The 26,729-nt window shown below is 43.2% G+C and overlaps 1 protein-coding gene across 2 annotated transcripts in view; it reads right to left on the bottom strand.

Annotated features, from left to right (window-relative positions):
- Nucleotides 1-966: 966 nt before the first annotated feature.
- The window catches only part of NIBAN1 (niban apoptosis regulator 1), a 169,007-nt gene continuing 143,244 nt past the window's right edge, over nt 967-26,729 (bottom strand). Inside the window, exons 10-15 of one of the 2 annotated variants that reach the window (XR_014266764.1) lie at nt 24,428-24,589; nt 22,720-22,830; nt 20,099-20,206; nt 16,137-16,248; nt 8,056-14,442; nt 967-1,303 (exon numbers count right to left, since the gene is read on the bottom strand). Coding sequence is in view for 1 of the 2 variants with exons in the window: in XM_082472817.1 (XP_082328943.1) it covers nt 13,307-14,442; nt 16,137-16,248; nt 20,099-20,206; nt 22,720-22,830; nt 24,428-24,589 (1,629 nt within the window). In the remaining variant the exon portion in view is untranslated. Of the gene's footprint in view, nt 14,443-16,136; nt 16,249-20,098; nt 20,207-22,719; nt 22,831-24,427; nt 24,590-26,729 lie in introns of both variants that reach the window. The other variant, XM_082472817.1, reaches the window with a different exon arrangement.

Raw genomic sequence — 26,729 nt, 5'->3', positions numbered from 1 at the left:
TTGATCTAGAAACCCTTATTTTTCAAAGAATCAGAAAGGACACGGTTATACACCAAAGGATATTCAGATGAAAAATTTAAAACTCAGCAATTTTTTCAGACTTCAAGTGACCATATGTTGTGTTTTTCATAGCACGTCATGTTGTGCTTTAATGAGTGTGACCTCTTTCGTATTTGCAATTTCTTAAGGCATAACAAGCAAGCGGTAATGGGCTTAAATAAATTGTCTTTCATGTAAGACCTCTTGGGGGATCCCTCAGTAATACACGGCTAAAAATAGAACCTAGGAGGTCTTAACTTCCCACGGGACAGTCTGTCAGATCTTGCACGCCCAGGCGCCTGGCTCTTCATGGTGGGAAGAAAGTGCTGGCAAGGTGGTCTGGCAGATGCCGGGGCATCACCTTAGGGATTCTGATGAAGAAACTTTGCGTCGAGATCAGAACTTCAAAAGAAGCAGCGGAGCCCTTCAGAACAGTACTCATCAAATGGTTATTGTGAGGCCAATTTTAACTTGGCAAAGGTTTCCAGTGACTTTCTCCCTTTTGCTTATATATCATTCCCAGTTATGGGAGTCAACGGGCTTAAGACTAGGAGTAAATGCACCCAAAGGATCCCTTAATTTATGGGATTCTAGGAAAAGAGTACATTTTTGCTGAATTTATATTCAAATTTAAGATATTTCAAATCATTCATGTTTTTCTGATTTTTGACAGTAAGACATCTTCATTTTGGAACATGGAGGGGGAGAAGGGAGGCGGATGCAAAAGACAATACGAACCATTTAAAATCTCGCCAGCCCAAGCCACTGTTTCCATTTCAGCAAATTTTCTTCCAGGCTTTTTTGCCTATACATATATATTTATTTTCCTTGTGATTTTTTTTTTTTTTAAACTCAAAACCATGGCTAAGCCTCTCCTACATTGTTGCAAATTCTTTATAAATAATTCTTTTCAAGGATGGTACACCTAGATATATTGAAAATAAAACAGCTCAGCAGAAAGATTTAAATGGTTCTTCTCGGTGTTCTGAAGTTCAATGCAGCTGTGAGTTTGGAAACCTATAGGCGAAGACAGTTCTTTCTCCTCTCTCTTCTTCCTGCAGTTTAAATGGAGGCTCGGAATCCATTTTATTAGAAGAGTGATGTAGGCTGTACCTTGTTGTAGAGCTTCTTGCCAAGGATGAGGACATTCACCTCCTACATGTGCTCATGGTGTGGAAGTCATTGCCAGGCACACGTCACATTTCTCCATGATGGTCTAAGCCGCCACATCCATGATGTAGTCTTAGGTCATGTTAGTAAGGCTCTGGTTGTAAACATAATTTTTAATGATTGTTCTATCACTCGAGGTTCTTGGTTGCAAGCAACACTCTAGCTAAGTTAATTAATTAATTTAAAGTTTAAATCAATGTAAATATGTTAATCTCTTGGAGGGCCCAAGAACCGGCTTGAGGAATATACAGCTCAAATTAGAGCACCGGGATGCTTCAGGAATTTAACTGCACCACTGACTTTGGAGTTCGAACGCTGCTGCTAGCCCCTCTGTCACCGCCCCTCTGAGAGCTGGATATCTCTCTGCCAAAACCTACCACCCTCAGCAGAATGGATTTTTTTCATGGACACCTCTTTTTTCTTACCACTGTTTTGAACTGAAATTTTGAAAGAGTGAATTTGACTAGAGGAACATACAACACATACCCATGCCCTAGCTGCGAGCGAAAGTGGAAAAACAAGTTGGTGACTTCAAACTTAGGAACAGAGAAATTTTGCCCATATGTAAAGGCTCTTCATAAGCTACTGGGCAGAGAAAAAGTATAACAAAACTCAAAACAACTGTGTAACGCTTTATTGTATAAATGTTTCATAATATATTTAATAATTACTCTATTGTTGAAAACTTGGGCCACTTAAAACATATTTTTTAGTCATGTTTATTGAGGTACAATTTACATACTACTAAAGTCTGCCCTTTTCAGTACACAGTTTTATGAGTATTGATAAATGCATAAAGTCATGGAGCAACCACCGTAATCAAGATATAGAATAGTTCCATCACCCTCCAAAATCCCCTCACATGCCACTTCATAGTCAGTCCCTCCCACGACCCCACCTGCAGGTAACCAATGACCTATTTTTATCCCTATAGTTTTTCCTTTCCCCGATTGTAATATAAAAGGAGTCATACAGTATGTATCCTTTTTTTACTCTGCCTAATTATTTTGAGACTCATCCATGTTATTGTATATGTCAGTAGGGCATTCCTTTTCATTGTTGAGTAGTAGTCTATTATATGGATGTACCAGTTTATTCATTCATTCACCAGCTGAAGGACATTTGGGTTTTCCAGTTTTTGACAATTATTAATACAGCAACTATAGACATCGGCATACAGGTTTTTGTGTGAACAAGAGTTTTTATTTCTCCTCAGTAAACACCTAGGAATGGAATTACTGGGTCATACTGTAAGAGTATGTTTAACTTTGCAAGAAACTGCCAAACTGTTTTCTAAAGTGGACATCTCTTTTTTGCATTCCCTCCAGCAGCATATGAGAGTTCTAGCTGCATCCTCCCCGGCACTCAGCCTTGTTTTCATTTTAGCTATGCTAATATGTGTTAAAAATAAGATTGATGCTAATCTTTGATGAAATTCCAGGACAGAAAATAAATACAACATGGGAACCCCAGTGAAAAGTCATTCTCTTTTCCTTCCCTTGCTCCCCTTTGCTCGACTATTCTTGCTCCCCATTAACTTTTCTTATAAAATTTCGCCTCCTTGGGGACAGAAAGAGAAATATGAAGTAGACACCAGTAGAGTTAGGTGAATTAGTAGTAGTTGGTTACCTGGCCAACCCAAAAAAGGTTTCACATGAGAGAAGCTACTTAGGAAAGAGCCAGAAGACCTGTCTTGTACCATATTTTTATTTATCAAAAACACTTAGAATTTTAAAGGACAAACACCCTTGCACATGGAAGAGAAGAAATAAAAGCCACCTGGAAGTCCAAAAATTAGTGTCTGTATATGCACTTTCCCCCTTGAGCCTGTTTTAACTTTAGATATTCTTTTAATTTCTATAGCTTCTAGATTTGGCCTTTGTATTGAATCTGCTCATCTAGGTTGTGATTTGGCTCAGTTCCTGGCTTCTGCCCCATTATTTATCCACTGCCCTTACCCCCTTGAACAACCCCTAGTACCACAATCACCAACTCCCCTGGCTTCAGACCTGCCAGTGTCAGCATTTAGACACTTGTTATTGGCTTCAGACCCAGCCATTATCTTCCAGTTTCCACCCAGCCCTTGCCTGAATGCTTGGGACTTGACATTATTGATAACTTGGATGGAAACACCAAAATAAATCAAATTTATGGATGCCATAATGCCAGGAGGATAGCTAATATGTTGGATGACAGAGTTAGGACAAAGAATATTTCATTGTTTAGAATAAAGAACTGAAACTAATAACGTGAATTGTAGCTGAATGAGGTTCTGAACTTAGTTTTAAAACTCAGCTGCACAAGCATGAGATGGGAAGTCATGAATTAGTTCTGCCACATATGGAAATAACATAAGGTTTAAGCAGACTACTTTCATGTGAGTCATTGGAGTGGTGAAGTAAGGGGAACTGCCAAAAATAACTGAACGTGGGCTGAAGCTTCATTACCAGACACAGAGTGAATTGGTCAAAGTGGACATGACCTCACTTTATGCCACCAGTCAGACCATGCTTGGAATATCAGGTTCAGTTTTGGGTCACACACTCTAAGACAGACAAAGACAAACTGAAATGTATCCACCTTCACCTCCCTTCACAGTCTGGTTTCTGTCTTACCAAGGCACTGGTGAATTTTTCGTGAGCCAGTGGACACATTTCATGCCTTATCCTATTTGACCTCGCTGCAGTATTTGACACATGGACCACTCCTTCCTCCCTCAAGTTGTCTTCTCCTCTGGTTGCTTGTCATTATACCCTTTTACTCTTTTTACCACTTATCTGACCGTTACATTTTCTCCTTCTGCTCTACAAATACGGATGTTCCCTAAGTTTCCTAGCCCACTTTTCTTCTATAAATTCTCCAGGGGAGATCCTATCATTTCTGTAGTTTCAATTACCAAATATATGCCATTGACTATTTCTGGGGACTATTTCCCCCAGATCCCTATTTCTAGCCCTGATTTTTTCTTGAACTCTTGTTCTATATATCCTCTTTTTTTTTGGTGAAAAATTTTGATCAGTAAATGCCCAGAAGTCAACAAAAGGTCTCTAAGGAGAAAGATAAAATGTTAAAAGGAGATAGACTTCCAAAAGTAGGACAAATCTAGTGGAGATTATTTGCAATCTGGGACCCCTTCTAGATATTTAACCACTGAGGCACTTGCTTTGCCTGATTCACATTCTGGGCAGAGGTGCTTCTTGCAGGAATGGGTTCATTATGGCCTTCTCTAAGCTTCGGTCAGAAGAGGAGTGGGAACGTTGACGAGCCCCACCTTTAGAAATAAGTAATGGGCTGACAATGAACCAGTCTTCCTTTTACCCTCTCAAAAGGACTCAAAAATGGTGGACCTGGGAACTTAAATCTAAGGACTTAACTTTTTTGTAACTTTTAGAGTTTTTATTTTTATTTCATGTATCTTCCCACAGTGCTTGAAAGCAAAAACTTTACCATAAAAAAATGCTCTTTGCTTTCCTTTGAAGATAACAAGGAAGGGAGGAAGTGACAAAAATGTGCCTTACTGGGCTGGGCTAGGGGAGAGAAGATTTTCGAGGGAAGGCGTTCTAGGCTATGAGGTAGAGGCTACTGAGGGAGAAGGGAGGTTTGAGGAGCCAGCTTCAAAGAAGAAAGGAAAACACAAAGAGCTAGTTTGTAATTGAGCTGTAAAAAGACTCAACAAAGGAAGTCAAAGCCGTTACTACATAAAAAGAGACAAATTTGGGGATATTTAGTCTGGAAAAGGGATCTCAGTTGTTTGGAGATGTTTGAAATCTGTCAGGAGGAAAAGAGCTTAGATCGTTGTGTATTTCCCTGATGGACAAAATTGGACCCATGGGATGGAAATTATAGTTAAGGATGGTGGCAGAGGAGGAGTGGGGCCTGAGAGTAACATTTCTGCTCTCCAACCATCAGAGCTGTCTGAAAACAAAATGATCTCCTTTGGGAGATAGTGACTTCCCCATCCCTAGAGGATGACCAACTAGCAGGAGGTTTTAAAGGGGAAATGCAAGCACTATGGAAGCATTTGCACTCGATGAACATTAGGGTATCTTCCAACCCTGAGAGTCTATGATTCTATGAATATATTGAGTATCTAGGCATGCAGGGAAAATTCCCTCTCTTCTAAAAGTTATGAGTCAAAACACATTAGAAATCATTAAAAATTTCTTGGTGATACATGATTAAGTGCCAAAAGTTGTCAGCATAAAAGCTGAAGGAATTCTGAGAAAAAAGGCTTGAAATGATGCAGGGAGCAGAATGTGAGCCCTGATGCATTCCTTTGTGTTGGACAGACAAGAAAAGACGTTCTTGGTGAGATGGCGTACTACAAGATGTAAAGGAAAATTATTGTAAGCCCCAAAACCTTTTATTCAGCTTTCATTAAAATTTTAAAAGAAACCATGGGTCACTAGGAACAACAATATTCTAGCAAGAAAGCTGGAAGTACAAAATCTGATACAAGTGCTTTTAAAATGTTATATCCTGGGGATCATATTTTAACAGGAAAAGGAGAGGGATTAGGAATATTTACAAATCAGTTACCTTAGAGTCACAAAGAATATAGAATACTAACCAGGTAGGATAAACTTTTAAGTAAGATTTATCCTTACTTAATTGCTTTGTGGCAGGAAATAAGAGTTTCTAGCTGGTTTAAAATTTTGGTTTACTTTTGTTTCATTTTCCTTTTGAGAAGGGAAAAGAACTTTCCTTCAGAAGTGGGTGTGTGTTTATAATTATCCCCCAAGGACTGTAACATTTCCTGAAGACTACCATTATTTGCTATAGAAAACTGCATCTGTTATGGGCATGTTTGTTGTAGAGAATGGTGCTTGTTTATATGAAGTTATATACTGTTTGTCACAGGTCAAATTTTCTCACTCTCCTGAGATAATTAACATGTTGATCATGACCAATGGCCTTGTTATAATTAATCTAAGCAGTATATAAAGTATATATTGCTAAGATTGGGGGGGGGGAGCTCTTTTAGACCTTTCTTCTTACAAGGTTTGTAAGTTTAAAAAATACTTTTAAATAGAAGACTCATTTTCCAAACCAATGCAAAAATCAAGATTCTTTGATAGATCAGCGGATTAAGGTTGGGAATGATTGTGTTTTGTTCACCTAATGGAGGGTGGGGCTACAGCAGCACGTAGACATTGGGGAAGGATGTGAGAGGGACCAACGTTCTGTGTGAGTGTTCATAGTTAGTATCCTGCGGAGGCAAGAGTACCGTTTTAGAATCAAACAGAAGTCATCTGAATCCTGGTGAGGCAGGCTGATTGCACTGATGCCCCAGTTAATGGCTCCCCTGAACTCTTGCCCAATGCAGTGTGTGACTTTGCAGCTCTTCCATCCCTGAATCTCGCCCAGCCTTGTGACTTGCTTTGGCCAATAGAATATGGCAGAAGTGATGTTGCACCAGTTCTGAGCCCAGGTCTCAAGAAGCTTTTTGCCTCTCTCTCTCTCTTTCCTTCTCTCCCTCTCTTTTCCTGGCTTCTGCAACAGGAATGCGCCTGAACCAGCCTGCTGAAAGATGAGAGACCACACGGAGTAGAGCCCAGCTGCCCAGCAATGGATAGGCTCCACCAACATACAGCCAATCGCCTCCCACACATGTTGAGAGAGCCAGCCAGGATGAGAAGAGCCGTCTACCTGGTGTTTGACCCATAGCCTTCTGAGCAATAATAAATGCTTACTGCTTCAATCCACTGAGTTTTGGAGTGGTTTCATTTTGTAGCGATTGCTAAATGATACACCTGGCTCAACTAGTTACTAGCTGTGTAACCTTCAGAAGTTGCTTAACTTCTTTGAGGCTCCTTTTATTCATTGTGCTTAAATGCACATTATCTATTTTAATCCTGACGATAACCTTGTGATGGGTGCTATTATTCCCATTTCACAAACAAACTAATTCTTATAAAGGTTAAGTGGTTAGCCCAAGTTCACACAATACGTTGACAGCCATACAATTTTCTCATAAAGGACTTCAAAGCAAGTAAACCGAGTTTATAAGCAAACTTCGTGAAGAATTCTAAATTGTGATCTGAAAGGCAGACAGGCTCATGAATATTAAGAGTATTTCCTTACATGGAATAATTGAAAATTTCAGTGCAGAAAAGATAACCCCCAAACTGAAGGTAGTGCTGGCAGAGGCTGATTGTTTTGTTCATCACTATTCCCAGGGCCTGGCAGAATCCATGGCACATTAGCAGATATCGATAAATATTTTTTGAAAAAAATTAATCCATGAATGAACCCTGACAGTACATGGAAAACATCATTTACTCTAAAATCTGAATCAAAAATTTCAGGTTCAAAACTTGAAGCGTCCAGCAGACAGAAATGAAAATACCTTCATTTTCCCTCACATGATCCCTCTCAAACTGTGCAGAAAAAACTGTCTCCCCCATGATTCAGGCAGGAGCACAAAGGAGGGTGAGGCAGGGAGTGGAGGTGTTGAAGTCTTTCTAGGAGACGTCAGCTCTTAGCTTCAAAATCACCCCAATGCCTTGTAGAAATTCTCCAACATATAAACCCACTTTCCTACCCAAACAGTTACACTTGGAATTGCTAATACAAAGAGAGCTCTCACTACTGCATATGCATACCCCTTTGTGTAGAGACCAGAGGGGGAAAAGCACCACTGGATCTGCAGAAGGTCTGGAACAGCTTCCACAGAGGACTCAAGGTTCCTGGGAAAAGTGTGTAGAGACTGGTAGAAAGCAATCTCGATAAAAATTTTCTTCAGGGTATCTGTAGGCAGCTGGATTTTGGATTTTACCTCATGACAGAGAAGAAATAAAAGAGGCAAGAAACCAAGGGCAAACGTAATAGGTTCAACAATCAAACCTGCAATTTTTTGAGTAGAGTCCTCAGTTGCCACTTCTGCTGCCAGAACCCTTCTTCCTCTTCTTGCAGAACCACCATTTGCTTCCCAGATTTCCCAGCTGGACTGAATTCCCCAAAATCAGGGACCACATTTTCTTCCCTGCTCCTTGGCCATCCTCAAGAAGAGGACTTGCTAGAAGGAAGATGCTGTCCATTAATTCTCAGGTATTTGCTCATGCTTCACAGATTTGGATGCCATTCAATGGTAAACTGCTTAAACTTTTTGCATTGTTGACCTCATAGGGACCTCAGGAAAACCTAGTGGAGGCTACTTTGCTGAAAACTAGGAGGTGGTTCATAGTAGCTAGCTTGATTTGGGGGCAACTTGGCTCTGATGCTCCCTCACAAGAGGGATGGGTGTTCAAAAACCCATGATCAAGTCCCATCACTAAAACAGAACTATCTAAGCAGACTGAGGGTGGGTAAACTTCCCAGCATCACAGATCCTTATTATGTGCTAAGGGATCACCAGCTATATCTCCACTTGTCTCTTACATCTGGGATTGGGGATATTTATTCAACACTTCTTGAGCACTTGCTATATGCAGGGACCTATGCTGTGCTAACGATTCAAAGACTAAAGGCAGGGTCCCTGCCCCAAGGCACAGGACAGGTATATGGCTGCAGCAGTGAGAGGAGATGAGCAGAAGTGAGCAAGTACCTTTGGCTGAGAGTTCAGCAAAGTGTTATTGGGGGTGGGAGCGGGATGGGGAAACTGGCCTGACTTGTACTGACTTACAGGAGAAGTAGTGGGAATTGGCCAGGTGGGGAAGGGAGGGACAGATATTCTTGACAAAGGGGAGGCTGTGGCAAAGGTTGAGAGGTGTTCAACCAGGAGGGGCTCGAAGCTCGTGAGGAGAGAAAAGCTGTAGTTGACCCCTCCCGGGACCTCCGTCAGTTCCATCCTAGCCACACCAGATAAACATAAAATCTAAGAAAAAACATGCAAAAGTGCTTTCAAATTCCGCCCCCCTCTAATTCCAATCTGATTATTGGCCCTAAATAGAAGTTCTGGAGGAGCCACCCTGAGACTGATTCTTGCATACCAGAATTTTGGCATGGAAGGAGGAGGAGCGGGAGTGGTGAAGCTTATGCTACAGTGTCCCCATCACCACCAAACTTGATTGCTCCAGTTCTTCATCCTCTCTTGCCTGAAGCTGTTGGTGTAGATAAAGTTAAAGCTGAGATCATAGACAACGCTTATGCCAGATGAGGAAGCAACCACCCATTCTGAGCTCTCCCTGGCCGTGTCCGCCCTGAGAATTCGAGGTTACTGATACAGGGACCATGTCCAGCTTGTTCACCTCTGTTTCTCCAGCACTCACTAGAGCGCCTGCATACACAATCATCGTTCTTTGGATGAATGAATGAGCAACTGTGGCTATTGGTGAGTAAATATTGTTTTAATTATAATTATAGAAAGAATAAATATTTTGCTCAGTGTTGCCCACTGAAAACAAATTTGTTTGAACAGCAGTTCAATTACATCAAGAATAATTGCCCGTTGCTGTATTACAGACGTAATCCAATTCCTAGAGAAATTAGCATATGCATTTTAAAAGCATAATTACAACTGACATTAAGTGACTTCCCTGTGGCTTCTTTCCTGATGACAGAGAAGTAAAAGTTCCATAATACAGCAACAGTGACTCACCTTTCTGTCTCTGAGGATTCTTCCTCTCAGCTCAAGTATGACATATGCTTAAAAGATGAAACCAGCCCCATTCCAAATAAATATGACATTGGACACTTCTTCAAGGACAAACATTTTATTGCAATATAGGCCCTTGGCAGGGTAAATATGTCGTTACAACGTGTTTTAAGTTTATATGCTTTCTATAGTGACCAGAAAAATCAATCCACAGTGTAGATTTCCTTGCTGAGGTTGCAGACTTCAGAAGGCAAATTGTAAAACCCATTTGTTTATGGTAAAGTAAGGAGGCACATGTAGCCAACTTTTTTACCTAGTGAAATTGTATTATTGTTTTAGTCAGTGATGTCCTTCTCTTCCCCAAATTAAAATTGCTATGTAGCATATATCACTCATCGCTTTTTATAAAGAAATAAAATCACGTGTCTGAGAGAACTGTGGAACCCTTTGAAATCACTGGCTCCAATCTGAGGGTTACAAAACCAGACTTGAGAATCTCTGTAATAAAATGGAGAAGATCGAGCCTGAAGACCTGTAGTTCTTCACACTCAGCCTCTTTAAAAAGCTTTTGGACAAACTGGAATCTTATCCTTGTGGTCTCTAAAATACGTTTTTTTTTTTGAAAAGAGAGTTTACTCTGCATAATGCAAGGCACTACTGTCTTTAAGCTGCAAAGGAAAAAATGACAAGCTAATTATTTTTCAAGGAAAATATTCTTTCTTTGTGAAAAGTCGATAGTAACATAACTAAAGTCATGGAATTTTTGCTGAAGACCATGTCTTGAGGTTTTATGCATTTCAAATGATTTGCCCATAAGAGAGATCCCCAGAGCAGCCTGCAGAGGCTTTTCGTGCTGCTCATTTAAATCACAATAACCTTGCTCCAACCTGGAAACCACTGAAGCAATACAGATAAGTCTGTATTAAAAGCAAGACAAACTCATGGTAGTATGAAGCTATTCCACTCAACATGTTAAAACAAATAAGGAAATTTTAATGCACTTTAATTTCCTGTTCCATCTTCAAATGGAACAATCATCAGACTTAATCTAGTGGACTTGTCTTTTGTGAAATATGTACAGAATAATTCCTTGTGTTCTCAGCTACATCCTTCCACTTGGTGTCTGGTCGCCTCTGGTCTACGGATGGGTAAAGGGAGGGCACTGATTGATGTTCATCCATCCAATGAAGTGACAGGTACTCTCACTTAGGGTTGGAAAAATCTCTTAGCTTTCCAAGGTGTGCCAAAAGCCCTGAAGTGAGCAAAGGGAGGAAGCTGGGAAGTTCCGGTGTGGGCTCAGCCTGGGCCCTGACCTCCCCGCTTTCTGGTCACAATTCTCCCGGAGAGAAGGGCAGTCCTTGGCGAGGCTGGGTACTGCTCCTTTGGCTCCTGGCCTTACTGGGCAGCACATCGGACCATCTGGCCACCTGCCCCTTGGACTTTGGACTTGATTTAAGAGAAGACTCCCCAAGGGCAGAAAGCCCAAGTAAAAACATCTCCTTGCCTGACAGCAAGCCCCAAATAGCCCCGGCACAGCGGCGTGGTGGGTGATCAGTTCTCACATTTCCTGAGCAGCCTGACACAAGCAGTTCCTTGTTAGGCACTAAGGATATTAAAGTGACTTGAGAAGCCAGGGAGCCATTACTCAAGGCTGTGTGTGCAGGAAGTACACAGGATGACTAAACCCTAGTGTCTGTCCTTGAAGGAAGGAGCCCCTGGAGAGACAGGAAGTAAACATAATTGTAATATTCTGAGCCAAACGCAAGGGATATGAGTGAGCTCGGGCACTGCAGGGACCAGGGCAGGAGTGACCTGCACCTTCCTTACCTACAATGAGATCCTTCACAAACGCGAGGATCTAAACTCTAAAAAAAAAGTTGAAACAATTCAATATGAGAGGATACTGATACTGATTATTTTTCATCCCTTATGACTTAGAAATCCAAGCAATTCTTCATGGAGAGGTGGAGAGGGAGACGTTTTAATTCCTGGTTAAATGGTCAAACTATGGGACAAATTCTTTAAAAAACTGATATAAGCTACTTGCTGATGATGATCAAAACAAGCTCTTAGGACAATACGTTGGGATCTAATATTAAAATTTGGGGAAGGAAACTTCAAGACGTGGAACTGGGACTAAAGCTTTCAGGAAATAATCTGGTATTTTTCTGAAGGACAAGAGGACACATCTTTTTAATCTTTTACAAGTAAGTCCATTCCACCTTTAACATTAACAGGTAAAGGTCATGATCCATTTAGAAGACGTATTTCCGTCTATTTCCATTAAAGTGTAAGTTCTGGGAGAAAGAAGCAGAGTCATTTTCACCCCAGTATCCCAGCACCCGGGACATAAGACTCAACTTGCTGAACAACTGAACAAATAATTTCCATTTTTGGTAACATCTTTGGAACTTAATGATCTATAGCTTGGTTTTTCTCTCTCTCTTTCTTCCTTTCTCGTTCCCTTTTCTTTCCCTGTTTTCTTCTTTCTTTCTTTTTTAATTCATTTTATTCACTTCATTCCCTCCTGAGAATAAACCAGGACTGTTTCAATAGAAAGACAGAAATTTGTCATGGTTTGAAAATTGGCATATTTTTTCTTTTAGGTTAAATTCCTTTGGGCCTTTTAATTTATACTAGACAAGCACCTTATCTTTTCATTTTTTTCTTTCTTTCTTTCGTTCTTTTTTTGTTGTTGTTGTGACTGTGCCTAACACAGCATGTGGCCTAGAATAGCTGTTCAAATGATGTCTGTTTAATTGGTAGGCTTTATGCTCGATAATTCAGCTAAGCTCTTTCTCTGCACAGTCTAAGGCTAATTTGGAATGCTTTCAGGCTTAAACATGCCCAGGAAATTTCCTTGTCTCATCTGATTTTCTCCAAAAAGTGATTAATTTACAAGAATTAACAGGATTAATTAGTAAGAAATTGATAGCACAATTAGGAAGAGGCCCAGACAGCTGCACAGACCACAACCTCCCTCCGTTTCTGCTCAGCTTCCCCTGAGATGTCTCGGGCATGATCTCTCAGGCTCTGTGGGGCTGCACACAGCAGGGGGGACTGACCTTCACCACCTCCCTTTCTTGCAGCCTGAATGTGGACTAATGCCGAGTCCTTAAGAGACCGTGAGGCTGGTATAGTAAGTAGACGGCAAAGCTGCATTTACAGTATGCCTTTGCATTCTTACAAAAAATGTAAAAGCCTTGAAGTGCATTAGAAGAGAATGTGCAGAGCGCTCCGACTGTCTTCTCCGCAGCGCCCTCCCTCCCGGGACACCCTCAGCTGCCTCTCACCCCACACACTCCGTTACCTTTGTGATTCCTGTCAAAATGCTAAAGCAGTAATTCATGGCAGAACAGTTCCACTGCACAAAGGTTTGCCTCAGCGCTCATGCTCTACGCCCATTCCCTCTAGCTTCATTACACAAATTAAGGAAGTACTTCATAATTTTTTTTTCTTTTTTTTCTGGTAACAACTTGCAGGCAACCCCTAAGTGTATCCTTGAGCTGTATCCTTTTGGCTGAGTTTGTTCAAAGAAAGACTTTTGGCAAATTGTCCCTTTCACTCCTCCGAGGGCCGCTCTGGGGGATCTTCTCTCTGTGAATGTCGGCTATCGGTGTCGGCCTCACTCTCAACCACCCACTGACACTCGTAAACGCGGGCAGCCTTACTCTCCCTTGCCTCCACGCTAGCAGTCGCCTGGGCTGTGCTGTGACTCCCTCCCACCGCCTCTTCTTCCAGAGAAACCTGGCTCTCACTGGGGCTGACGGGGTCACAACTTAACTTGCAACCTTCTTGGGGCATAGCCTCAGCCTCCGCAGCGCACCTGGGCCCTCCTCCTTCAAGGGCGTCCAGTCCGGAAGCCCCCGCCGTGAGCTCCCTCTCGGTGGGCTCCCCGGCCTCCGCTGGCTCCTCTAAGGGGCCTGGGCCCCTGGCGCCCTCGCTGAGCCCCCCGCAGGCTGGCTGAGCCTCTGGAGACGCCCCCAACTCTACCCCACCAGCCTCAGCCTCGGGAGAGGGAGGATGGGCCTCCCTCTCACTGGCCTCACTTTCTTCGCCGTTGACCTGACTAGTGGCAGCTGCTTGATTGGTCTCTGTGTAGATTTGGGTCGTTTCCTCTTCTTTTTCAATTTCTTGGGGAACAAGGGTCTCCTTACTTGTATCTTTTTCAATCTCAGGCGCGGCAGATTCCACTGGTACTTCAATGGTCACCGCCAACAAATTTCTGAGCTCTTTCAAGGAGCCCAAGGCGGAGGTGGGCTCTGGCTTTTCCTGGGTGGGTTCTTGGCCCTCATGAGTCTCTCCAAACTCCAGCTCTGACGAGTGTTCGCCCAGGGCTCCTGCTGTGTCCTCTGCAGCCACAGGATTCACAACAGGGTCATCTGTGCTTGAAATGATGACCTGCCCGTCACCATCTGGGGGCGGGCTGGGCACAGGGAGACAAAGGCTTTCTCCTTTGGCCAATGGACTAGGGACTCCCAGCTGTTTCTTTTCCCCTGACTCCTGGAATACCTCGTTACTTAGGATCTCACTATCTGGAACTCCTGGCAGAATGGCCGAGGCTCTCCTGGCAGGGCTGGCCTGGTTTGACCCTGCAGGAGTTTTTAGATCAGTTAAGCTGGACACACTTTCACTGGGCAAGGCCATGTTGTCTTCAAATAAATTGTGTTTCTTCAGGATAGCAGCTTCCTTTATCACTGAGGGATACCAGAAAACAAAACATAATGTTAATACTCTGCCCTGGCCAACCGGGATTTTCTGATTTTTATCCAGAAGCCAAACTCCCCTCTCAGCTTTTCTGGCCATCAAAATTTCCCCATTTCAAGTTCCAGCTTACATCCACCTTCTTCCAGGTAGTCTTCCCTGATGACCAGAGCCTACAAACTTGTTCCAAACCCTGAACCTCTGTAATGTTCATTCATTCATTCCTTCACTCATTTACTTCTTCAGACAGCACACATTTACTGGACATCAACTATGGGACAGGCTCTGAGAATCCAAAGATGAATAAAATATGGCCTTGGCTTTCAAGGAGCTCAAATCTATAACAGCATGATCTGTATCACCCATGGAGGCCCCCATCACATTTCATTAGCTGCTAGTAGGTGTGGCTCCAGTTTGCCTATTTTGACTGAACTCCTTTAGGGCAGGACAGGCCTTAACTTTCTCTGCTTTTACTCAAAGTGCAGTCCTGAAAGTGTAATGGGTCCTCAGTACTGAGCACGCAGAGAGAGCTCTGTTGACCTGCAGTGTCCAAACTGAAGGCCTATGTACCTCTAACTCAGCTCTAGAGGCCTTGAGAGGAGTAAAATCAACAATAACCACCAGCAGCTGACATTTTTCACAATCAGCTCCAGCTCTGGCTGTGCAGGTTGTACAGTGCCCAGTGATCTCACACCCAAGGGGGAGCCATTCACATCAGAGACAGCATAGCTGTGGGTATTCAGCGTAGTAATTTTCCAGCAGGCAGCAGTGGCATGTCCTGCTCGAACCAAATCAGTATATCGTGACAATTTTTTGACAGAGAGCAGTCAGGTGTCTGGAGGAAGGGAGCCTTTTTCTAATTTGCCCGAAGGTGCTATGGTGCAGTAGCAGTGGCCTTGACTGAGCCCGTCCTTTGTGCAGATACTGTGCTGACGTCTTTACACTCCTCGTCGCACTGGATGAGCTGCTTGGCCCTGGGGCTTGTGGTTGGCCAGCTTTCTTTGTAGAGGGGTTTTGGTGATGCTCTTTGTGGAGACCAGGTATGTTTCAAGCCTATCGTTTTAGGGATGGCCCTCTCCAACTTATTTCTATCAAAGTTTTCCTATCTACACTCCTATCCCAAACAAGGGCTGATTCCATGGGACACTGGGTGCTAGAGTCTTAACAAGACTCACAGAGGACGGAGTCATCGCCCAGTGTCTTTCTGTCCAGCTGAGCGGAGGTGAGGAATGTGCTGAGGGAGCAGAGCAGCTGGGAAGCCCTGCTACTGAATCACCCGCTCCAGGCTCGGGAGGGGTTGTGAGCCTGTGGCTAAGAAGAGCCCTTTTTCCTCTGTTCCGTCTGCAACAGCTGGAGGAAGATAGCTGTTCATGAGACACCCTGGGTTTAATCTCTCTAAGCCTTAGTTTTCTCATCTGAAAAATGAAGCTTAAAAATCTCATCTCACAGAGTCCTTATGTGGATTGAAAGAGAAATAATACCTAACGGGCCAGTGGAGTGTGAGCCAAATCATGGCTGCTCAGGGGACGTCCCTTCCGTCCCTGTCCCCTGTCTCCCCAGCGCCTCGTGTCAATTTCCTCTTCCCCTTTCATTCCTGTTGATAAAACCTAGCTGGCCTCCCGGGGTCCACTCAGGGGTACTCCCCTCTATCTAGAGCTTTCTCCAGCACCAGGGAAACCTTCCTTACCTTTCAGAGTTTCATCAAGGAGGATCTGATGTAAAATCTCCTCATAGACATTTTCAACATGGATCATATTGGTGTGATCTGCAAAGATGAACTGCTCATATTTCTGAAGCTCCTGTAGAGGAAGAGATAAGAAGACAAAGGGGACAAGGCATGAGATGCCAGTTCTCAGAGGAGCTATGGAAAGGACGGCTGTCACTCGTGATCCCCCCTTGGAGTGTGGTGCATTGGTCATTCCCCTTCCCTTTCCCCAGGCACCATTCCCTGTACTGCGGACATGCTCTATGCCCTTCGAGGGGGCAGACACCAGAGATTCTGATCGTCTCAAGGCCTTGTCAGTGGGTCTGGGGCCCTCCTTTTTTTCATCATAACCAAAATATTTCCTCCCTCTTCTGCTTCTGCTTTTTTTAAAAAATGCCAAAAGTACTTTACTAAGGTATAAGTTATACCCAGAAAAATGCACACATTTTAAAAGTACAGCTCAATGATTTAAAATGTATAAATATACTCATGTAACCATAACCCAGATCAAGACAGAAAACACTTCCATTACCCTCATACCCTTTTCCAGTCTACACTCCTCCTACCCCAAGAGATAAGCACTGATCTTGTGTCTATCACAATAGATTAGTTTTTCTTGTTCTTTCAAATTATATAAATGGAATCCTGTAGTCTTTTTTTGTGTTTGTTTTTTGAGATTCATCCATGTTTCCACATGTAGCAGTAGCTCATTCCTTTTTATTGATAAATGGCACTAATTATATGGGTAAACTAAAATTGCTTATCTATACTCCTATTGATGGATATTGACTGTTATGAAAGTAACTGCTATGAATATTCTTGTGCATGATTTTGTGGATTTAGGACTTATTTATCTTGAGTGTACACCTAGAAGTGAGATTGCTGGGTCCTAGAGTAGAGGTATGTTTAACTCTCTTAGGATGGGACCCCTTTTCAGGTGTGGAGAATCTCTAGTCAAGGACTCTTCAGAAATGTTCTCCTCTTTCCCTCCAACTAGCCCTGGAACTCACTGATTCCATCTAAGGCAATCCAGGCATCATGCAAAATCCTTTAACACTTCTTGCTTTCCAAGAGTCTCCACATGGCTTGCCTGTTATTGGTATGAGGTCAAGGCATGGATCAAAATGAACTAAATCATATCCTAGTGATTAACTCAGTAATCCTTGCACCGGATGGTGCTGGAGGAGGGCTCCTGACACCTGGTTCTTAGAGAGCCAGGGACTTGGCAGTGGGATTCAATGCCTTTTGCCTGGAGGGAGAAGATTTACAGTAGGTGATCAGAAGCCACCACATTCAGACAACTCTCAGCGCTAGGACTTGGGGGTCTGTAGCCCAGGACCAGATCACAGTGGGTAATAATGGGACCCCTTTATACCCACCCTAGGGAAAGCCACAGGACTGAAGAGACATGAGCTTCCATGACCTCAGGAGGGTCTGTGAGACAGGACAGATCCACAGAAAAGTGCCACATGGGAAGAACACTGCCCAGGAACTGGACACTGCCCTGGACTAGCTGTGGGACCCTAGGCAAGCCAGGTCACCGCTCTGTGCCTCTCTCTACCTCTGCAAAACGAGGGGCACAGGCTCGTGTCTGCAACACCTTTCATCCCCCCATGTGGTCTTCCGCTCCTTAATCCCCTGACTTGTTATTCATCCCTCAGGACTGGGCGAAAACATGACTCTGGGAAGTCCTCTCTGCCCCCATAGGCAGAGTTGGGCACCCTCCTCTGAACTCTGCTATCACTCTTCCCCACAAGCCTTCTGCTGTGCTCATTGCAAAGTCCACTGTGTACCTGGCTCCTGCCTCTAGGCTGTGAACCCCAGGACAGCAGGGACACTGTCCTGGCACAGCGCCTGGATCGTATTTGATACATACTTTATATATGTTTGCTGAATAAATAAACAGTAGACCTTTAAACTTTCAACCAGCTAAATAATTCTGCAGAGAGGAATCATTTCTTGGGGAACTTCTTGTGATGCGTACAACTTTACAAAACAGGTCTTCTATACTGAATTGATCAAACCGTGACATATATTTAATTCCCTGGATCCATTAAATTGGAATCCCTGAGGGTGGGTCTGGGAGAATCAGAATTTTAAAAAAAATCTCCCCAGGCAATACTAAGGTGCAGCTTGGGTTGAGTACCACAGATCTTGGAAGCTGTGACTTCAAGACCCAAGGGAAACACACTTTAGTAAAATAAAGAATCCTTCTCTGAAGCAGATGCTCCCCTAATTTATCCATTCTGTAAATCCAGATGTTTTTAAATTTCTTGACCCTGATACAATATCCTTCATTACTGAAAACGCTGGGCCTTTCTCTTGAAATCAGTCTCTCTTGATTAAAAATCACAAGAGCCTCTTACAGATTGGGTACAACTCTGCAGATTCCTGGAAAAAGGGGAGCAGACTGGAAAGGGGACTTTCCTTACTCTTCTCCCCTCATGGGAGGACGTGGCTCCAAGGACCCCAAATTGCCTTTGGAATTGGAAAAGAAAAATAAGCAGAACATCTGCGTGCAGACATGTCCAAGGTGGACTGAGTCATCCTTTGGATGGCTGGACTTTTCCATCCACATCAGGCAAGAGACAATCATATAGACAGATTCTTTACTGCCTTGATTTGATCAAATCCTTTTCTATGAAAGAAATGTACCCTCAGAAATAAGTGCCAGGTACTAGAAATGCCCATGGTTTTCTGAAGAAAAACAGCATTTACAGAATATAAACATGACCAAAGAAATTTCCGCAGTAAAATAACTCATGCAAAGGATTTTAATGTTCCAATGCTTGGAGACTCTCTAAGTTGCCAGAAAGCCCTTTTTAAATTCTAAAAAGCTCTTTATCATTTGTGCCAAGAGGGAGCCGGCCTTGCAAATGTCCCAGCTCATAGATCATGTAGCAGTAGTAAAGGTAGTAGTAAATACCATTTTCTGAGTACATACCATGTTATCAGTGAGTGGGATCTGGGTTCAAACTCTGGTGGTTCCCAGCTCTGTGACTTTGGGCCCATTACTTAGCCCCTCAGGCTTCCTCATTTGTGCAATGAGGATATAAATAGTACCTCCTCACAGGGCTGTCATGAGTATCATGGAGACAATCCATAGAAAGTGCCAAGCACATGGCAAGCACTTATCAAATGTTCATTGTATCACCCTAGCCTTCTCAGTCTTAAGGAGGATACTGCAAAGTATTATAATCTCCATTTTCTTGATGAAATCTAGGCCAAGAGAGAGGAAAAGTGACTTGCCTGAGGCCCCAGAACTCATACACAGAGGAGCTGGGACTTGAACCCGGGTCTTGACCCAGCCTCCATAGTTGGCTCATCCATGACCCTGCTCTACAGACTAAGTCACATCTTCACAATCATGGCTGTCACTGGCTGCCTAGTGTTCGCGGCAGCTTTAAGTGGTTTCAGTTTCATTGATTTCAATAAGCATACATTACTGGATTTAACAGAACAAATAGCCTTCTGTAATCATGTTACTTAAGGTCTCTTCATGGATGTAGAGGTCAAGTTTCAGAGGACACGTTGGACCTATGAGTCACACCATAATGAGGAAACCCTGGTATCCTCAGGCATTCTATGGCAACCTTTAACTTGGCTCAAACTCAGATTATTACCCTTTGAGATTCTGTCTTGTCCAAGGGTCAGCAAATCCAGCCAGCTGCTTGTTTTTGTAAATAAAGTATTATAGGAACACAGACTGCCCACTTGTTCATGTATCATCTATGGCTGCTTCAGTGCTACAACAGCAGAACTGAGTGATTGCAACAGAAACAGTATGGCCGTGAAGCCTAAAATATTTACTATCTGACTATTTATTGGAAAAGTTTGTTGACCCCTCCTGGTCAAATACTGTTTGTAAGCACATCATGACCAAAAAAATTTGCTTGAACTTCATAGGCAACAACAGCAGGCTCTGGAGTAACCCATCCCCTTACTGGTTTGCACACGGACGCCAGTGCCTTCTGCACGGTGGGAAGTGTGATTTGAACCAGCGCCTCTTGAAATATCCTCTTCCGGATGGTGCTGCTGTCATAATCATATTGCTGTCAATACAGAGATAGAAACATAGGCTAAATAGCAACATTACAATCTGTTCACTTTTGCTTAAACAAAAAACTCAGCTACTCACTTCATCTCCCTTTCCCCCCCTAATTTCTGAGGACCCTTGTGGTGTTCCAAGGTTTCAGAGATCTTTCTGTGCAGTTCTCTCACACTCTAAGTAAAGGTTATGACTGATAATGACCCATCTTACCCTCCCCTCTTACACATGTGGAAACTGAGGTAAGATTTAAAAAAACAGAGTGACTCCTGTGTTAGAAAGTTGAAGACAGAACTGGGGGATGAGTTACTATTTCATCACCCATGTCCTGAGTTGGTCCACGGGAGTCGTAATCATCTCCTTCCTTCACTCTACATCCTGAAAGCAGGATTGGTAGGTTGTAACGATTTCCGCAAGGAAAGAGAGCATCTGGCTCACAGCTACATTAACACCATGGCATGTTAACCAAAGAAGTGCAGTATCTGGAACTGGAAAGATGATGATTCACTCTTTTCTACATGGAACATCCAAACCTAGAGACCAGGGTTTGGTTTTAGGTGTTGCTCTAAAGTGGGGAAGGCACAGACAAGCTGGCGCATAGTCACAGGCATGTGAGCAGAATGGTCAGGCCAAATAGAGAATGGTTAAAGAGATTTATACTGGAGATAATAACTTGGGGCAAAATCATAACTCTATTCAAACAACCAAAGGCTACCATGTGGCAGAAGGACATGAACAAAGAGGGTAGAACTAGAAATACCAGTGGTGAGAACTTTGGCTTAGCATTAGGAAGTATGTTCTTGTAGTTAAAAGTGTCCAGGGAAGAGATGGACTGTCCTGAGAGGTAAAAATTGTGTTGATGTGGGGCTGCCCTGGTGGCGCAGTGGTTGAGAATCTGCCTGCCAAGGTAGGGGACACGGGTTTGAGCCCTGGTCCGGGAAGATCCCACATGCCGCGGAGCAACTGGGCCCGTGAGCCACAATCACCGAGCCTGCGCGTCTGGAGCCTGTGCTCTGCGACAAGAGAGGCCGCGATAGTGAGAGGCCCGCGCACCGCGATGAAGAGTGGCCCCCACTTGCCGCAACTAGAGAAAGCCCTCGCACAGAAACGAAGACCCAACACAGCCAAAAATAAATAAATAAATAAATAAATAAATAAATAAATAAATAAATAAGTTCTGTTTAAAAATAAATAAATAAAATAAAAGGGCATAATTTAAAAAAAATTGTGTTGATGTGGCAGGTGGCGTTGACATTGAGACTATCTTTTCTTTCTCAATGGCAGGTTCATTATTTTGTGTGTTACCGTGACAAATATTGCTTTTAATCTCAATGATTTGGTTGTCAGAGTTTCCTACTGCCTGTGAGGCATTAAGATCAGGTCTGAAATTCAGGGACCACCTCCTAGGCTCTGTGAGACTTTGATCTTCTGTTCCAAAGCCCTGCTTAGGGAAAGTAGGTAATAAAAAATTAGTGGACTAGGCTTAGGGATAGTTTTAGCTCTAAGCTCACCACGGACTAGCCTGTTGAGCTTACGTAAGTCATGTGATATCTTAGGAAGTCAGTTTCCTCATCTCTACAATGGAGACATATTCCAATGATCTCACAAGTTCTTGTGAAGATCAAATGAAACAGGTTTTTAAAAAAATTTATCTTGGCTGCGTTGGGTCTTTGTTGTTGCGCGCGGGCTTTCTGCAGTTGCGGTGAACGGGGCTACTCTTCGTTGCGGTGCGCGGGCTTCTCATTGCGGTGGCTTCTCTTGTTGCAGAGCACAGACTCTAGGCACGCGGGCTTCAGTAGTTGTGGCACGCAGGCTCAGTAGTTGTGTCTTGTGGACTCTAGAGCGCAGGCTCAGTAGTTGTGGCGCAGGGGTTTAGTTGTTCCGCATGTGGGATCTTCCTGGGCCAGGGATCGAACCGGTGTCCCCTGCATTGGCAGGCGGATTCTTAACCACTGCGCCACCCGGGAAGTCCGGGTTGTTTTTAAAAAGCTTAAAGATATGACCTATATATGTAAGCTCCTATTATTACAACCATTTTAATATACACTTATGCATGAAGCACATTTAAAACAATTTCTTACAGCAGGTATCATGTTGGTTAATTTAAATAGGTTTTACTATACTGTAAACTCCTCGAAGAAAGAGGGTGTGCCTTGCCTATTTTTATATTCCATGAAATACCTATCACAATCCTTTGCTTATAGTGGATAGCCAATAAATATCAAGTCCAATTGCTATGCAAGTAAGCCTGGACACGTCACTTCTGGCTGAGGAAGCGACAATGATGCTGAGGACCTGTGGTCCCTAAAGCAGCCACTAGATGGCAGAATAGGTATGAAAGTCGTGGGGGAACTGCCGCTAGGTGATAGTCACGGGTGTCTCAGGGAGGAAAGAGAAGGGGAAAGATTTTTTTAAAGGGGAGGCAAGTGAAACAGAGAACTTGGTATTTTCCACTTAACAAAACAAATGGGTCACATTCTTGCTTCATGCTTCCCACAAATGAGAGAACAATTTTACCTTTAAAACTCGGAGCTTAACCTTCTCAATGGCAACTGTGGTTTTGGAGGCCTCTCCTTGGAGATGTGGGGAAAGCAACTGCTCAAAAGTGAATACCGCACTCCCCATTAGCTAGAAACCAAAAGCAACACAGAAACAGACCGCAGTTACAGGCTGGGATCACTACCCTCTCCAAGTCTAAATCAACTTGGAGAGAAGAAGACGATGACCACCAAAGATGGTCACTATCCTGGGGATGACCCAGGGCAACAGGTCCTCATCCCACTACATGGACTGTGAGATGCACAGGCCCATGGCCACAGTGGGATCAGTAAGAGGCTGGGAGGCACACACACACACACACACACACACACACGCGTATCTATGCATGTATGTACACATGTGCGTATCTTTTCTTCTCATCTCTTCTCCTTCCACCCTGAACTGGGAAACCCAAGACCGTGGGGTTGAGGATATCATCATTTCCTGTGGTCATCCCTTTCCTCTGTTCTCTGGTGCCTGTGGTCGGGGCTTAATGAAATGAGGTGGCTCCTTAGTTCTGCACCTCCACTTTCAGGTGGATGTAAACCATGCCAGCACATCTCTCGCTCCATTTTCCAGCCTCCCACCCTACTTCTCTTCCTTTCTCTACCAGGCTTGGAAGGCAGGCAGGGTCAGAGCTCAGTGGAGACCGTGGCTGACATGCTCGTGGGTTAGGGAACGGAAGTAGTTCAGATTTCTTATTCTCTGCACTTGTGCCTGTACCTGTTTCACCAGGGCCCAGTACTATCAAAGGGACTTCAGTCAAACCGTCGACCAATTTTGTTCCTTGTCTGTCTTTAATCCCTCACAACACAGAGGTTAGATAATAAAGTGTGCCACTTAATCCTGCCTATAACTTTTAAGAAAAAAAATCTCCTTTCTTCCCCAAGCCTGTGATCTGAAATCATCCGACACAATACCTTTCTCTCAGCACTTTCAACGCTGTAGTGAATTTATCTAAGAATCTGTCTCACTATCAGCTCCCCAAAGTGGAATCTGGCACAGTGTCCAACCCACAGGAAGCTCCCTTCGAACATTTGTGAAGTAGAATTGTGCTCTTAACGGCTTCAATGATCACACCCTTCCTTCATTTAGAAAGCATTAGAATATGGAACGAGTTTGAGCTATTCACTCCTGCCCTGGAGAAAAAGTTCCTTGTGGGAAAAAAAGGAACCTATTAAGTAGACCCAAGAAATCCAAATTTAAAGCTGTGATTGACTGATTGATTGATTTACTTTTAACTAGGTTAGGGAATTGATTCAAGCCACTGGTTCTCCATCCTGGCTGCATATTAAAAGCAGTAGGGATGGGAGTGGAAGAAGTTTTTTTTTAATTACCAAGAAGATAATATCAAAATCACTGGGAGTGTGGCCTAGACATCAGTATTTCTTAAAAGCTCCCAGATGATTCTAATCTGCAGCCAACATTAATAGCACTGATTTGACAAATCAAGTAATTATCAATTAGTGCTACTTTATTTCTCTGAGATATCTCTTCTTTATGATGCTCATCAGCATGGAGGAAAGATAAGCCAGCTGGAACAGCACAAAATATGTCCTCACTTAACATGGTGACTAAAGGAATGGGCCTCATTTCCCTGAGCTACACTAGTACACCTGTCTCATTTGCTGCACTTGTTTCTCTGCTCCCTCATCCTCATCCACGTGGATGACCTCACCGCCCCTACCTCTTGCATGTAGTTCTGCGTCCTCTGGACCACCAGATCGATGTGGGGGAATCTGAAGCGGCTCTTGAGATCCTGCAGGTGCTCCTGAAGCAGGTGGACTTTACTGTAACAAGGTTCCATCTTCACGGAATCCAATGGAAGATTCATAAGCCGGTCTAGATGCTGCATTTTGGTGAAGGGAAAAATTACACACCTTCAGACTTAGGAACTATATTACATGACTAGTACATGATACATAAATTCTAAACAATCACACATGTTATTAGACTGAATCACTTCTCAGATCACTATATCTGTGACATCTTCATTGTCTTATTTCCGTTCTTGGATGGGTTCCTAGGGCAGCTCTATTGCTAGGATAGAGATTGGTAGAAGAACCAACTGGACCAGGGAAGCTCCCAGGGCTGCACTCAGTGGGGCTCAGTCTTCTCAAGCTCTTGATGGACTCCAAGTGCCCACTTGCAGAGCTCAAGAGTGCAGGAAGGCTCTTTGGCACATGGAACTGCTGTTGGCTCACGAGCCTCCAAAGCCTTCTCTAGTGAGTGACATCCCTCTCAGAAAATCCCAGGGCGTTCAGGATGCCCCCTGGACTCTAAGAGTAAAGCCAGAGTCCCCACAGTTCTCTGAGGCTCTGTCAGTGCCCAAGGGCTTCCCTCTGCTAGTGGATGGGAAGGTGGGTGAGATAGGAAGAGGCTTAGCCTAGAAGAGGTATCCAGTTTTAAAACCTGAGGTTCCCCCTCCTCTAGTTTGTACAAGTGATAACTTGATCGATGAGGCCATACAACTTCCAGCAAGAGGACAGCAACTGACCTCATCCACTAAAGACCTCAAGTATTATCAACATAGTCTTACATTATGAGTGTTTTTGCCAACAGAATGCATCTTATTTTCCAAGCTTATTTAAAAGTAATTTAAAAAATTGAATATTGGAGATCTAGAATAAACAGGAGGGTGGGTGGAGAAAGAGAAGACAGAAAGAAAGGTGCTGAAAACGGAGGCCTAGGGAGAACTGGGGAGTAACACAGTAACAGGGTGACTGTGAATAATACAGGATGTGCTGTCTGAGTTTCAGGTCACAGAAAAGAGATAAATCTAGAGTTCTAGATTTCTCTAAACAATAATTTAACAAGGGGACTTCCCTGGTGGCTCAGTGGTTAAAAATCTGCCTGCCAATGCAGGGGACACGGGTTCGAGCCCTGGTCTGGGAAGATCTCACATGCTGCGGAGCAACTAAGTCCGTGCGCCACGACTACTAAGCCTGCGTGCTAGAGCCCGCGAGCCACAACTACTGAGCTTGCATGCCACAACTACTGAAGCCCGTGCGCCTACAGCCCATGCTCTGCAACGAAGAGTAGCCCCCGCTCACTGCAACTAGAGAAAGCCCACGTGCAGCAACAAAGACCCGACACAGCCAAATATAAATATTAATTAATTAATTAATTTAAAAAAGATACAGAAACTTGGTTATTTATTTAAAAAAAAAAGAATTTAACAAGGGCCCACTTTCATTGTGCTTGTAAAAGGAAAATATTACTCCCTTTAAGAAGTGAGTTCTGGAGAACCTCACTGAAGTAGAATTAATGACCAAAAGCATGCTGTCAAACTTGCCCCTTGACATATAATTTGTAATGTGTCTATTTTTCAAAATATCAATTAAACAGACAGGAGAGGAAAAATCAATCAGTTACCACTTTGCTCCTGTAAGACTGGCAGAAGTTAAACAAGCGATTCCCTAATGCTGACGGGAATATAAAGGAGAAAGTCCTCTGTCATGTACAATTGGTAGAATTTTAAAATTTTAATTCTTTTTTTGGGAAGCAACTGGAAACATCAGTTAACATGAGAAATATTCCTACCTTTCAACCTAGCAATCCTGTCCTAGGCATCTATCCCATAGAAATAAAAGCATCAAAGTAAATGAATATATATAACAAGATTATTTATTGCAGCTGTGTTCATGGCGTTAGCGACATTTAGATGATTGAATAAATCATGGTGTATTCATACATGAAATATTATGCGGTTATTACAAAAAATGATTTAGAGCTAGAACAGTTAACTTAAAAATTGTTTCATGAGGTATTTTTGAATGAGAAAACTGAAAAGCAGAGCAGTATATATAATATAATCCCATTTTTCTAAGAGCAAACTACCTAAAAAAACATAGCCTACAAAATGTGTGTGTTTTATAGGCTATATGAGCATGGAGAAAAGCACAGAATAGCATATGCTAAGTTGTTAACACTAGTTGCTTGAGTGGAGGGAGGGGATATGGGGGGAGGAGGGAGAGTAAAGTTAAGTT

Source organism: Balaenoptera physalus (genome assembly GCF_965194825.1).
Source record: "Balaenoptera physalus genome assembly, chromosome: 1".
NCBI classification, from domain to species: Eukaryota; Metazoa; Chordata; class Mammalia; order Artiodactyla; family Balaenopteridae; genus Balaenoptera; species Balaenoptera physalus.
Note: the sequence above shows the minus strand (reverse complement) of the source record. Positions and strands in the feature narration are given on the sequence as shown.